Below are 15663 nucleotides of genomic sequence, written 5' to 3' on the forward strand. Positions count from 1 at the left end.
AACATGTACATAAGATACAACCTGTTTTTGTACCAGTGTAGAAGCCTGGCACTATTGACATGCTGATGATTTATGTTGTTACATTTTTGGGTGTGAAATACTTTGTGTAAACATGTTGGTTTTCCTGCCACAGGAATGTTTTTAATTAGTGGACCCATCTGATATCTTGACTTGTTGTGAAGCAATTTGGAGAGTTTGACTTAGTTAGTGTCAGCCTGTGTTACTGTAAATTTGAACATTTTTGCTGTGTTTTAGAATTCACAGACCTCTTGGCAGGAACCCATTAACAACAAAAATATATTTTATTTCATTGATCCTTAAAATCAAAGATACCAGTACTGCAAACTCTTCATTGTTGAATGAAAGATTTTATTGTACATTTATGCTCTTACAAGCTAAGCACGGGTCATGAATAAACAGGAAAAAATTACAGTAATATCTTACCTCTACTATGCATAACTAATGTGAACTACTATTCATAGGTTCAACTTCTTTTCACTTCTTCAGGTAGTTGTAAGAACATATGGAGCTGATGATTTCCCAGAAATACAAATTTTTCTGTTCATGCTGCTGTGGACCTGAATGTTTTTTTACAGTGCCGTGATTCTACATTTGTTGTCTGCCTGTCTTCTCTCACCTGGAAAGAGGACACCTTTCCAGGAGATGACTGCTAATCTCCAGGGGTGGTCCCTGACTTATCTCAGACCTAATCTGGTACCTGCCTGCTTATCCTGTTGTCCCTCCTACCCTATCAGATGAGTCACAGGAGTCCCACATTAGGTTCTGGCTCATTTAACGAACAACTCACCCAGCACTGCTGACTTTCTTTGTCTCTGTGTAATTGGTCAGGGCTCGAAATCGCTCCCTTGAAATACCCACTGACAAACAGCAGATTGAAGAAGTTTGTGATTGCAGGTAAAACGTAAAACTTTTACTAAAAGCAACTTAATTTTTTGTAGGTAAAAAGTTACCATTTACAAAGTAGTAAGCACATGTACCGCCATAATAAAGCCTACAGATTTTTGTTTGTCATTACCTCCATGTATGGAGGTTTTGTTTTTGGTGTGTCTGTGTGTTTGCTTGTGTTTCCATAGTTATTTCCACTCACTAGGTATGTCAAGACACTGACAGGAAGTTAGGTCAAAGGTTCCAGAAAGGTAAAAAAAAAAAACTGTGTCCCATTTCCTGTCTTGAGTTTCTTTCCAGTTGCCTGATGGGTGCCAGTGGGAAAATGCAATGACAGAATTAGCAAAAATTCACATATGAAAAAGACAAAAAGTTCACAACAATTAGAAATATTTCACTGATGTATGAGTCCTTTGATTTCTTGTTCTCGTTGCAATGTACTACAAAAGCACAATATGTGATCATCAATACTGTAAGTCTCTTTAGATTCGCGGGGCCTAAAGTTCGCGGTTTCGGGAAAATGGACAATCCGCGGTATTTTTAGATTCGCGATTTCCCCTTGGCTATTCAAAGAAGAACTTGTAAAGTACATATTTAAAAATATGAAAAGTTCGTGTCCCGGCATTTATCTCCTAAAATGCGGCGCAAAAATGTGTTTCGTGCTCCGCGCGAGCCGCTGCCTGCAGCTCTGTCGGTATGCAAATCTTGCATCACATGTCCGCGCTACGCGTCTCTGATTGGTTGTTGCGTCAGTGCCGGCGGTAAAGCTCGATCGATCTGACGCGCGTGTAAACAATTTTCTTTGCTCGGAAATAAGCGCTAAAAAGGTTATTTTCCACGACTACACATCGGTACTCAAGTGAAGAAATGCATAATCAAAAGAATCTTTAGGGAAAATATATATTCCTAAGCAAATTTATGCCGTCTTCGGCGAGATTTTGTCGTTCAAACCGAACCCGGAAGTATGCAAAGGTCGCCTTCGGTAGGCTCACGCTAGCGTTTCTATCGAGCAAAATAAGAAAAAAAAAAAAAAACTTCCGCAAAAGAGAACCAAATAACATTTCCCAGATACCATCAGTTATATTTTTCATCAAAATATTTGTAGATTTGCCCGATGTGCCCGCAATTTTCGGGCGCCGGGCGCGCATGGCCAGCGCTAGTAAGATTTTTGTCGGGCGGTACCCGGTTAACACGGCCAGTGCCACAGTTATCGCGATTCGGTGTCTCATAATATTATTTTTGACATCAGTATGACACTATGACTTAACTAATTTTGATACTCAACAAACTGTACGTACATTTGCTTAAAATAAAGTTGATTTGGAGTGATTTGTGGATCGCGTGTGTTATCAGTTGTGTTAAATCGGTTAAACTTGAGGACCGTCGTGAACGCATGTAACACAGTTAACACATTACAATTACGCAAAACATATTCGCGGGGAAATAGATTCGCGGTACAAAGGTCCCCGCGAATTCCGCGAATCTAAATATACCGCGGAAATTTGTAGACTTACAATATATAAAAAGAGTGTATGATTAGCATTGAATAATCAAAGACTCATCCTCACCCTGTAATTTAAAGTACATTGTCTTAAGACTTTGCTATGTAAAATCATAATAGTGGCATGAGTAAAAGTGTAGAATGTAGAGAGTTCTTCCAAATCATAGCAAAAGTTACTGACAACTTGTAGAATTGCAGATAGGCAACAAAAAAAGTATTTGAAGCCCTGTTGTTTAGCACACTCAGAGGGGCAGGAACAATGGCAACTCGGTATCCTGATTGTATCTGACACGTACCCCGCAGCGAGATGTACCTACTCATGTGGTATGACAACTTCATGAGTTCTGACTGGTGGGGGGGACGACCTTTGCTAGATAAGTGGGAATAGATATATCAGAGCTATAAGACTGTGTTCACATACTGTAAATCGCTTTTTTAAGTTCAGGGGAAAGGAGTCTTTCGCCATGTTTTAAAGTTTGTGGTTGAAACAGCACAGTTGTATACTATTAGTAGTAACTTAAAGATAGAACATACATGTAGTTTGCAGTGTCTTGAGTTTCTTGTTGTAAGAGATCACTGCAAAAACTGCGAACATAAAACCACTCCAAATATTTCACAGTACTTCTGTATAGTTTTGCACACATTTCTTTGACGCAGTCAATATTTCATGGGGAAACTTTATTTAAGGTAATACATGTAGTTATAGTATGAGTGTGGAAATGTTGATTCACTTTGGCGTTACGAGACTAGGTAGTATATTAGAGCATGACAATTCTATTTTTCATTAATCCAACAACAGTAACGGATACAGAATCTTAACTTATTCCACAGACGTTTTAAACGTCCTTGCATGTTCTATGTTCACTGTCTGTGAAGGTTCATTGTGATTTATTACTTTGTCACGGGTAATTAGCCTTTGAGCATGAAATTGCATTAAAGATTAAAGATGATGGCTATTTCAGGTATTATAGGTTTTCATGTGTGTTGTCACCTGCATATGTGGTATACAGGTATAGAGGGAAGACACTTAATGTGTGTACAACAGTGGTCCAGCACCCTTTGAGATGAAATCCTGATGTTACTGACTCCAATGTAGATTGTACAGGTCAGTTTCTTGCCACTAGATGTGTGTCAAGATGTGCTTTTGAGAGTCCCAGGTACTGTTTAGCAACCTTCAAAATTGTGTATACATGTACATTGTAGTGGAGTACTAGTGTAAAGTGACCTGACTCATCCAATGACTTACTGATAGAACAGTTATACACAATTGTAGCGAAAGTGGACACAATCAACAGGTGGTCACTATAGAGAGGAAGTTGGTCAAACTGCAGTCAAAAAGTGACCACACTGATGTAGTGCAAGTTTAGCTTTAATACCTATATTTATAAACATTTCTTTGCACTGCCATGATGTTCATGGTGTATGAACCATGAACATAGTTTAGTGAATCATACAATGATATCTGCATATATTCATTTAGACTTTTGAAATATTACAACTGTATTATCGTAACTAAAAACCTTTTTTGACTGCATGCTGAGATAGACTTTTGGCTCAACATTTGTATTCCTTACAAAGACAAGCAAGAAAGTTCAAACTTAAGGTGAATGACTTTTGATAGGAACTTATATTACCGTAGTAACTGTTCTTCTGTATACAAGCACTGTGCTAAGCTTTGATAAATTGGCACAATACGATGGTAATTTTGTTTCTGTATATTTCCCCTGGGCAAAGTGTCTTTTGTTTTTTGATTCTCCTCTGGCAATTCTTCCCACGTCACTGCTGTCACCTCCCCCATTGTTCCTGCTCACACCTATATGAATAATTAAGTATCTTATCACAACATTGGTTTACGGGCGATTACGGTTTGTAACTTGGTGCCACGGTGTCTGTATCCATAGCACATAAAACACATTGGTCAATCGGAGGGCAAAATGGAAGATGATTTGTCTGCTACGTGTGTTACCTTGCATTTCTTGTGTCTACAAGAAACCTTCACAAAAATTTACATACTTGTATATTCAACAGGTTTACAATATAACTTTATAAGCTTGCTGCCTTAAGTTTGCTTTTCAAGGGCTGGTTCTAAGAAGTACCCTAACAAGTGTACTGAAGTGTAACAAAAGAATTGATATATAGCTTAAGTCTATATTGATAACAATAGAACATGACGCTTCATCCACCACAGCAGCTACCACATAGATCATGGAGTTCACCATATACCCGTCATTTCAACAGTTCAGGTGGAGAGTTGTTTGCTAAACTTAATCCTGAAGTAAGTTTCAAGTTGACACCACTTGATTGGTATTTTGTTGGACTAGGTCAAGTATACACTGTCAGATAGTTATTATCTTGTTTTCATCACAAATATTGTTCAAGTATTACAAACAAAAAATTATATTTTTCATTGTACCAAATGAAAGAACAATTTTGATAGACATCACTTAATTGGTATTTTTGTAGGAGGTGTAGGTCAAGTGTGCAGATAGTTCTTATCTTGTTTTATCACAAATATAGTTGAAGTATTATAGCAAATTATATTTTTCATTGTACCAAAGAAAGGGTACAATTCTGAAAGGCATCACCTGATTGTTATTTTGAAGAAGTAGGTCAAGTGTGCAGATAGGTATTTTCTCTTTTATCACAATATTGTTCAAGTGATATAGCAAATTACATATCTCATTGTACCAAAGAAAAGGTACAATTTTGGTATTGTACTAAATACAGTACAATGTATAACCCTTTAATTGAGATCCAGCGGTACTGACAGAAACAGACAGACCAGTAATCAGAAAGAGAGAGTACATGTATATTCACACAGATGAACACAGTCACATTCGCACACTTGAGCTCAACAAGCCCAGCGACATTAGCATGTGAAAATTCCCGTTTTACAGCCCCATTGAGTGGCACCAGGAAAGTTGATTAAAGGCACCACCTGCCAGTTGTGTTTATTTTTCACAGATAAATAATAGATGAGGTGTATGATTACTCCTCATTGTGGGGGTAACCGCCGCTCATCCGTCATTCCGATCACCTGGTGTAATAAAAAAGGAAACTAGAAGAATAGCAACATCATTATACATGTATGATGACCCAGTCAAGGCTGCAACGTGACTATCCTTTTGTTTACAAGGTATAAATCATAAAAAGGAGTCAAACTTCTCAGCTAGTGTAATAAAAAAAGGAAACTGGAAGAATAGCAACATCATTATACATGTATGATAATCCAGTCAAGGCTGCAACGTGACTATCCTTTTGTTTACAAGGTATAGATCATAAAAAGGAGTCAAAGACCTCAGGTGTCCTTTATCTGTATCATCTGTAATATGAGAAGGGCAGGGTATCATATGTGATGACAATGTTTATATTTTGTGCATACATACTCCCATTTTCAGGAGGGACACACTGTCTTTAAGTTATATTTTTTTACTTTAATCTTTTTGACCTTTAGCAGATTAATGCTCTAAAGCTTTAACCTATTGTTAATCTCAATATACACAGTGCATAAATGTGTACTTTGTATAGTGAGGTGACACTTTATATTGATCACACCTGTGTCTATCTGTAGAAATTGTATTGACAGTATAAGCACTATATTGACAGCACTATATTGAACATTACAGTGACACTATTGAAACAGAATGCTATTGTTGTATGTAACAGTAAAGCAAGAAAATATAGAAACTTTGTGTCCACAGAATCTAATTCGATTTTTCACTCGGTAGTTACAATATGGTTATGAAAGAACAATTTTTGAAGTACAGTATTAGCAGAAATGTGCAGATTAGTGATAGCCCAATCTGTGTTCGCATATTCTATTCACAAACCAAAAATCATCAAAGTCCGTCCATCCTTCTTGACATCCCTGTTCACAGCCAAACTATGTGAAAATATAACTACAAATGTAGCATGCAAGATGTTTCAGATGTCATATGCCTATAGCCTGGGTGCCATAATCCAGTTGCCTACTGTCATTTTTGTTTCGTTTGAACTAACATTTCAAGGTGAACATTTTGTTATGTTTCATGTTTGAGTCAATGTCTGTTCCTCTCTGCTGTTCATACAGACCGCACTGGGAGAGGAGGGTATCTCACTGGAGTTTCGGCACATTGCCAGCTACCTGCTGTGGTACTGCACACATTGGACCAATCAGGACCTACTTCATGAAGTCATCCTTATTGTTGGATACTTCACTGCTCTTAACGGTGACAATCAGGTAGGACTCTCTTACTGTACTGTGTGTACCTTACAGAACATGACTGTCACCTAGGCTACATTATGTTTAAGGCGTGGTCGCTTTTGTCATATAATTCTTTTACAAATATCATCACTTTTTCAGTCAACAGGAATCTATAACAATCTATGAATTTAAAAGATAGAGCTAAATTGGAGACATTGTTGATATTAGATATTGCTGATGCTCAACGTATGGATGATTATGTGATTTCAAAATATAAATTGATGCTTTGGCATTGTTTTCCCCAACATCATGCATATTGAATTGAATGTGGATGCTGGAAAAAATAATAATAAAATGTATGGGAATGTTGTTTTCATCTTTAGAGATAAGATGTTAGTGGGAATATCAAATAAAACTTAACTGCTGTAAAGTTTCTTTCCTTGTTCACAAAAAAACATACTGTTTTACAGCACCCTTCTATGCATGAATATGTCAAAATATCATCATATGATTCACAGTAGGGTCAAACCCAGAAGCTTAGGAAAAATTGTGCCTAAAGCTCCCAGTCAATATACATATGCATCTAAACGACACTGTCCTAATACAAGTCCTCAGGAAAAATCGAAAGCAATAAGTCACTTTTGTTGGCCTTACACCTTTGCGTCATCCATCTCTGGAATGGTAACCTTGTCTCTGCCCCTCCCCACGGCCCCAATGTACGGTGTGCGCAGGTTATATTAGAAAGGGTCGAGCCAAGGACACAGGCCTCATGTATTCCATGTCCTTTGCTTGGCTTGATGGTTCCAGACAAACACCCTGCAATCCTGTCCACATTATTCACCCTCGGCTCCCTCACATACATGTGCAGCAGTCTCATCCTGTGGATATGTGCCAGACAAAACATTCTTCATCCTGTAATTCCCCCTGATTTATGTGCATGAATTATCATACATCAACTTTGCTTAATAACCATAGGACACTTCTCTTGTAAATGGCAAAGCTAAAGTGACAAATTACAGAACAAAGAAGATGGGAACTTTAAGTAAACCTGTGGTTTTGTTCTAAAAATGGACAAAAAATTACCGTCTTCATATTTTTTGGTACAATTTCTTCTTTAATGCTGCTTGTAGAAGTGCCTCCTGAAGTATTACAAAATGGCAATGGATCATAATTCTGTAAAATATGCCAATGTACATGTTTATGACAGCAATAGATCTGGCCTCCAAAACATGTATCCCAATATCATTACTGTTGACACCAGGTGTCATTGTCACCCCCCTCCCTCCAACATTCAACTTTCTTTTCAGCTCATAGTCATATTTGCCTTTTCTTCCCCCTTTATTCCTCCCATCTTAAGGCCATGTTTATGAGGCCAGGCCTGACACCTGCAGTAAGTGATACCTGACCTACAGAATGTAGATCATACCTGAAACCTGATACAATCTCCTGGAACAGCAGATTCAATTTGCATTTATTGGAAGATAATAGAATTGAAAATCACTGTGCTACTTTGCTGGTAGCATTTTATGACTTCGGGGAAAAGGCCAGACTGATTCGGTCACTTTGATAACAGATTTTCACTGTCACTTGCAGGCATTGCTTTTTTGAAAGTCATTTTTCCTCTGTTACTTTTTCTTAGTCTTTAAGGCAGAGACAGAAAGTTTGGAGGTGAGTTTATGGTCTGATTGATGACAGTTCCTTCATGAAACATGAGTGTCCGGAGGTGTTTTATTGACAAGCTGTCACATGCTAAGAATGGAATCTATATGTTGAATGTGGTTCAATGAGAACACAATGGTAGACTCTTCTGGTAGTGTATTTTATCATTCGGACATTCCATTCCAGATGGTTTTGTGCAATTTTGAAGTAAAGTAGATTCTTGACAAATAACTATAACTTGAGTTGTGTTATTTGTCCATAAAACAATACTGTACAGTAATTCACTTTATATTCACTTAAGTTTGAGAAAAAGAAAAAAGGAGGTGTTTACTGAACTATATGTTCCCAGTGGCAGCAGGTGCAGAAAAAGAAAGTAGGCAAATTATGTGTTAACGGTAATGATAAGTTCGCGGTTCAAATTCTGAAGTGACAGTACGAAAACCGCAAACATAAAAGTACCCCCAAAAAACAGGAATTACAGTATCTGATATGAAATAGAGAAATATCAAAATGCAAAGTTTTGTTCTTGTAAAATTGCCCCTTGCTTTGTTAATGTACACAAAACACTTTTCAACCCTCCCAGTGTCATGGCCATCGTCTGATTATAGTGATCAATTCTGATTGGCCGTGACACTGAGAGGATTAAAGACCAGCCATACTCCACTCTGTGCAGCACCCAGCTCCTGTTATCAATCAGAACAGGTGCAATGAACCAACTACAACAGACCTTTTGTCTACAACAATACTTTTCACATTGTTTTGAGACAGTCAATGCTAGGTTACACATTGTGGGTTAAATTTGACCCTTCCAATAGTCTATATCAGATTGTGAAATGTTTTGTTTTTTTAGTAATCAATGCTTATAATTATGACAGTGAATATACAAAAGATAGTACTGACAGATTTAATAGCTTTCCTAAAGTATGAAGAGTTTCTGTTTATATGGGAGGGGGGGAGAGAAGTTTTGGTACTTTTTCTGTACATGTCGGTATGATCCGTTTCTACTATAAGAATCATGGTATATAGTGATAAGGATGTAGTAATCACACATAGCTTTTAGAGCTTGTTCTATGATTGCTGATGAAGTTTTGGACTTACATGTATATACATGTACAATCGTGTATTTCTCAGATGATATAGTGTAGCAAAGTTGTGAATACTGGTTATATGAATGATTCTTAGCTTTCCATTATTTGCCAAGTATATAATCTATAAGCTGTGCAACTGAGGTGCGGAGCTTTGTGTATATTATAATATAAATTTGGCTCTATCACAGGCTTCCTGCCCATTCAGTGGGGCCTCTAATCAGCTGTCATGTTAATGACACGCTGCCAAAAACTTTGCACGCCAAGGTGGTAGTTAAGCCTCCTGCATGGGGCCCACTCCTGTGGTACGGAGGTGTTTTGATGATGCTTTCAGCTCTCTGCACATCTGCTTCACTTTGCATACAGCTGATTCGTGGTTCAAACACTGCGGATCTTTTTAACTTGACAGTTCATCTGTGTCAGTAGAAAAATCATTCTGAAGCTAGGTTGAAAGTAGTTTCCAACAAACAAATTTTAACCTATATTACATTAAGTCCAATTTTTGTGTTGGAAATTACAGTTGAAATGCTTCAGACTGCCATCTTTAGGCGCATTTTTACCACATCAAACTTAAAAGGCCCCTATTGTAGGATTTGGTCCAAAACTGTAAAATTATTCTCAATGTTTCCATCTACATGTATTATACAACTTGTTCAACATCATCTTATCAAACCTTAAGTGTTTATCTATGGCCAAAAGATGGCCAGTACATTATTGTAGACTAGTGCAGTAAACAAAGATAGTTTGTAAACAAACCCCACATTCATACAGCACAGTGACATCATATTTGAACTTGAATATTGCTTGGCAATATCATAAGGTACATAAACCTGTTTTGTAAAGAAATGACCCAAACATTGACTTTTAGGTCCTTCAAATAACAGTAGAGGCCTTTAATCTACATGTAGAGAAGCCACAGATTCATTTTAACAAAGAGGGTCTTTTGTTATCTGGACCAGGAGACTTTTGCAGGTTTTTTCCTATTGAGTAGGTAGTTTTTGTTATACATGTATCAAGAGAAAGAACATTCAGTACTAAGGAAAGACTAGACTTGTCTGACTCTGAGTGTCAAGCAGAGGTCAGAGGCAGTGAACCAGGTCATGTAAAGCCCTGCACCAGTCTGTTCAGGAGTTGTGAAATTTGTAGATGGATCAGTGTCAGTCCATGCTACAGTGGACAGAGTCATCACGGTGTAACAAGACTGGCCAATCAGACGTGTCCATAGATGAACAGATGGGGGGGACATACCGCATCATGGCCTGAAAAGAAACCATCTGCCATAAGCCATCCTCACAGACCCTTTCTTTAAAAACATGCTAATTGATGATAATTGGTTGACCATAGGGACCTCGATAGTTACACGGGTGCACCCCACATCCCCCCATGACACACAGTTTTGTTTTTATTTGATAACTCTATTATGGTACAAAATCCTTTTCAAGTGGTCAGCTAAGTACTGACAATTTGGTCTGTGTTTGCTGTGGATGTGGTCAAATCTTGATGAACTTCTTTCGGGAAAGAAGTATTAAGCATTTTAGCCTTTTATATACATTTTCTACACAATTAATTAAATGTATTGATATCAATTTATTCACAATATAGATACTTGAAATGTTTGCATATATAGGCTTTAGATATTAAGAGACCGTACGAATTTGCATCTGTTTGAATCTGAAGTTATCAAATTCTGAAATTCAATGTAGCACATGTACAAAATGTACTTTCTTTGGAATCATAGCAAATACAGCATCAAGGACTACAAAAGTGTTACTTCCATAATAAGTAAATGCAATGTGACATTTTCAGTAGTCTTTTTGAATTGATACTATTTTTCTTGCATGCGAATTTGTATATCTTGGATCAGCCAAAACTGCAAATATAACCCAGGACTGCCATCACATGCACGTTTGATCGTAAATTGTCGTGTGTAGGTAAAACTGCAGGTTGTGAGTTTGAAGCATGACTTGTGCTGGTACCTTGTGGTGTAGACATTCATGCGGAGTTATCAGCCGCACCATGGCTGCGGGCCACGGACCTTATCTCCCCCCGCATCTCCCACCGCCTCTGGGAAGGATGATGGGATAGCTCGGCATCCATCTTGTTTCATATTTCCCCCTACCGCTGGGTACGTCAGATCTGATAATGCCCCAGAATCGCTGCTTCAGAAGTCAATACACGGGTTGACAAATTGCCACGATGAAAACTTAACTATCTGCTTGATTCCCAGTGAAGCAATCGGAGATACATATTTATTAACTTGCTCCTGGTCACAGATTTTTTTCCTGACGTTTTTATTCAAGCCCGAAGTAATGACAGAAAAAAAAGTCAGGCATACCAATGTTTGAATATTCAGCTGAAATAACGGCTTATAAAAAATGTCAAGATAAAGAACAGTTAGAAAGAAAGGAGACATAAAAGTACACTGTACTGGCTCTCTGACAAGATTGTAAGAGGGGTTGTTTGGGTATTATCACCCTTACAAATGTGCAGTGTGTAGGGTCTGAATACTACCTGATACAAAGTATAGATACAGGACTGACAATATTGGAATTCAGGAATAGTATTATGGAGTCAACACATCATACATGTATGAAGCCAAAGATTTTGTAGTTAGTTGTATAGTGAGATTCCACCTCCATATCAATAAAAAATTATTGTGGATGGCAATATCTTGAATGGCGACATCTTTGCACACATTTATTTCACCAGCCAACATTGTACTCGTAACATAATGGATTTGTTCAATATTTTGGCATACCAGTGTCCATATTCCAATAGGGTTTGGGTCTATGAAACATTTATATCTTTAAAAGGAAAGCAGTTTCCTGTACATGTACCATTTTATTGATATTACTGTGATGTGGCGGCTATTTATGATAGATAATATCCCAGTTGTAAAGTTGTAACTGCTGCAGTTCTAATGTGTATGTGGTCCTCAGTCTACACTGTACTGTCCAGATTGAAAAGTCAGGCTCATTCCTACTACCAAGATCAGATATCATCACCCCCTCCGAACTACTTTATCTATTTTCCCATGTGAGTTTCCATGTTAATCCACTGATAAGGACAATGCTAGAATGTCATTGTCAAAAAGCCCCCAAAGAAAGTCTATTTTGTTTAATAGTACTGATCTGGGAAGTGAAAGAGAAAGTGTGTTCTGCAAAAAGTATGTGCACATGTTTGCATGGTGAATATGACATCCGTACATAGTATGTCATACTGGTAAGTACAATGTATTGGCCATGTTGGATGGTTAAACCTTGACGTTGCCAGGTAAATTTCAATGTGTTTAATGTATTAATTTTACAGTCACGTGATTGTTCAACCAACCAGCATGGAAGCTACATTGTACTTGCAAGCCTTTCCCCTGATCAAACTCTTGTCCGTGAGACAAAATTGTACATAAAAACTTTGTGAAATTCTATTGATTTGGATTTGATTGTGTTAATAGTAGACACAGTGGCAAAATTTTTGATTCAAGATAAACTCTATTCAAATGTAAAATTTTGATGGGGAGGGATGACAACATGTCAGTAACCTCTAAAGAACGCTGACATCTTTATCCTTATCCCAACTATCTCCATGTTTCCAATATAGTAAAAAATATAGTGTCCCTGTACATTTTGTAATCCCTATCTGGTACTATTATTATGTATCATTTCCTGGCTAACATACCCTCCCGGAGGACAGCTGCCAGGTTTACGGTCTCTTTGCTCGTCATTTCCTACTGTTTCCACCTAGCAGGGCTCCCAGCTCTCCCAGCAACAGTAGAAAGCATGTTTTATATTGCCCCCATATAGCTGCAGCGTTGAGCCGTCAGGTTCCCATGTGAGGCCCGGAGTTGTCCCTAAATGGTGTAATTAACACTGCAAGTGGACCAATGTAAATAATAGTGGCGCTCTGTGGCCACATCAGTCATTGTCAGGTGTGAAGTGCCTGACACCTGGGATGGAGAGACTGGGGGATGCCAAGTACAGAGATGGATGGATGGAAATAAAACAAGGACATTATATATGGTCCCTGTATTATGTCCTTGAATAAAAGTACAGAAAAGTCTGGTAATACATATATACATGAATATAGTTAGTTTTTTTTCACTGCAAATCCACCTTTAGGGACAGCAAAATAAGGTATGGCAGTCTGCCAATATCCCTTTGTGAAAATCAATGCATGACATGTACAGTGCATATGTGGGTGTCATCCATAGAATTTACCCTCTGTGGCCCTAGCAGAGTTTGGGAAAAAAGTTAACTTAACCCCAGGTGGTGGGAAATTTATGGACTTTCCTCCAAAAGATCTGAATCTGCGTGTTGAGATTTTCCATGTTTTATGGTGGAAGTTCATACTTTTACTGTGTAATAAAATTGCATCATAAAATACAAATAAGTCAAGTTAAATCCAGAGTTGTTGATGATACCAGGGAGCTTCAAACTGGAAACTCCTTGATAATACGAACATCTTAACTTAAGGGGCCTTCTGTGAGGTCAGGTGTCATTAAACGCATGTGCAACGAACCATGCTTAAGTGTTGGTTAATTTGCATATTTGACCCATAAAAGTACCTCTTGGAGTTTGCATGTGTGGTTGAAAGTACATTGTCTCACTTGTCATAACGTATTAATCCAAAAACATCTACTGGCTTGTCTTTTTGTTGCACGAATGTTGTGGGAATAGTCTGTCAAACTCTGTTCATGAAAATTTTGTGGTTACCATTTAGGACTAATTTGGCCCGTGTATATACTCCTTTGTTGTCTCATATCTATGAACTGTGGATGTATGGTATTAGTGCTGATTTTATGTCTTCAACACTCAGGTTAACTGCAATACATATATTAACAGTTTAATACCGTTGTGCTGCTGTGCAGTGATGCTAAATGTTACAGTGTCCTCTCCCCAGAGTTTCTCCCCTCAGGAGAACACAGTAAGACTAACAGTACAGGGTCATCCCTGGCCATGTTTGTGGCTTTATTGATTCCTGGAGACATTCCCCCAGGCCACATCCACAGATTTCCCCCCATTTCCCAGAGGCGCTGTAATTAGTTCTACAAATACTGGGGTGGATTTGGAGTCTTCATTATTGGGGTAAATTGAAATCGATGCAGAATTAATTAGCCCGTGTCTGGTAGGTGATCTCTGTGTGGGGATGGTGGCGGAGCCATCTTTTTTTTCTCCATCCCGGTATATTTCAGTTTGTCATGTTTTAATTGTAGAGATGACTCAGGTTCACACTTTTGCTTTTGGATGTCTGCCAACAGAAACATTATAATTGCATCTAATCAGCACCCTGTGTTAAGACTTGGCACTATCTGTACACAATTTCTTTACAGGGACAGCATTTACCTAAACTGTTTTTCTTTCATCGTCAGTGCTCCCCCGCCCACCTAATAGAACCATTCTGGACTATTTTTTTCCTAACTAACTACCAACCGCTAGATCCAAGAAATAGTTTTTCTGATGGAACGATTGGGGAATCCTCTTATCTCACGGAATGTTAATGTAATTTAGGAAAATGGAAACCCAATTTTTATGTTAATTTGCATAGGAAAAGAGGCAGCTTTGATTTAGATGGGAGACCTAATCTGATAGAAATTGATAAATTTTTCAGTGCCGGGATTTTCGGAGAACAAGCTAATCATTAAAAGCATGTGTGCATAAAAGCAATCCATAATTGAAAGCGTTTACAGGAAAGTGGACCAGGGAGAAATTGTTCAATAATTCAGACACTGTTTCCCAGCGAGGGAACCTGTACTAGTTCTGGTACTCACACCGTGCACTCGTGGCGGAAAAAAAAGAAACGCTTTTCACACAATCTGCACGGTTGTCAGGCCGGATATTTCTTGCTACATTGATCACTTTGAGGGAGCGTCCCGGCACCCGCTCTGCACGTGGACAGCATATGGCGCTATTCCAAATGAACAAGTTCTTCAGAAACCACGCTGTGTCTGGAGGGAAGGTTAACAATGGGAGTGGAGATCCCTCCCCGCTCCGCTGCCTTTTTGTGCAGGAGCAGGGCTGCTCCCAGGCTGTCTGATTAAATAAGCACACCCACTGTTTATTCAACTACCCAATTTCCAACCCTTCAGCTGGGACGCTACATGCACATAAATGCAATTAGGCAGATCTGACCCAGATTTTTATTACATGCAAGAGACAAATCTTAGAGTGCATATTTGTAGAATATATCAAGCCACATTTGAGCAATAATTTCATGAAATCACCCTGGGGAGTGTCGTAGATTTTGTTCTGAAATGTTCCAAGTACAAGTTTTGACGACCTTGTCTTAGTCAATTATACAATGTCATATATATATATATATATATATATATATAT

General features: G+C 38.2%; 1 protein-coding gene across 1 annotated transcript in view; it reads left to right on the forward strand.

Annotated features, from left to right (window-relative positions):
- Window positions 1–15663, forward strand: part of LOC109466975 (S phase cyclin A-associated protein in the endoplasmic reticulum-like) — a 66721-nt gene that overhangs the window by 48830 nt on the left and 2228 nt on the right. Inside the window, exon 28 of the mRNA XM_019764861.1 lies at window positions 6477–6626. Coding sequence (XP_019620420.1) covers window positions 6477–6626 — 150 coding nt within the window. The remainder of the gene's footprint in view (window positions 1–6476; window positions 6627–15663) is intronic.

The sequence above is a fragment of the Branchiostoma belcheri genome, unplaced genomic scaffold, assembly GCF_001625305.1.
Source record: "Branchiostoma belcheri isolate BF01 breed outbred unplaced genomic scaffold, Haploidv18h27 scaffold173, whole genome shotgun sequence".
NCBI lineage: Eukaryota > Metazoa > Chordata > Leptocardii > Amphioxiformes > Branchiostomatidae > Branchiostoma > Branchiostoma belcheri.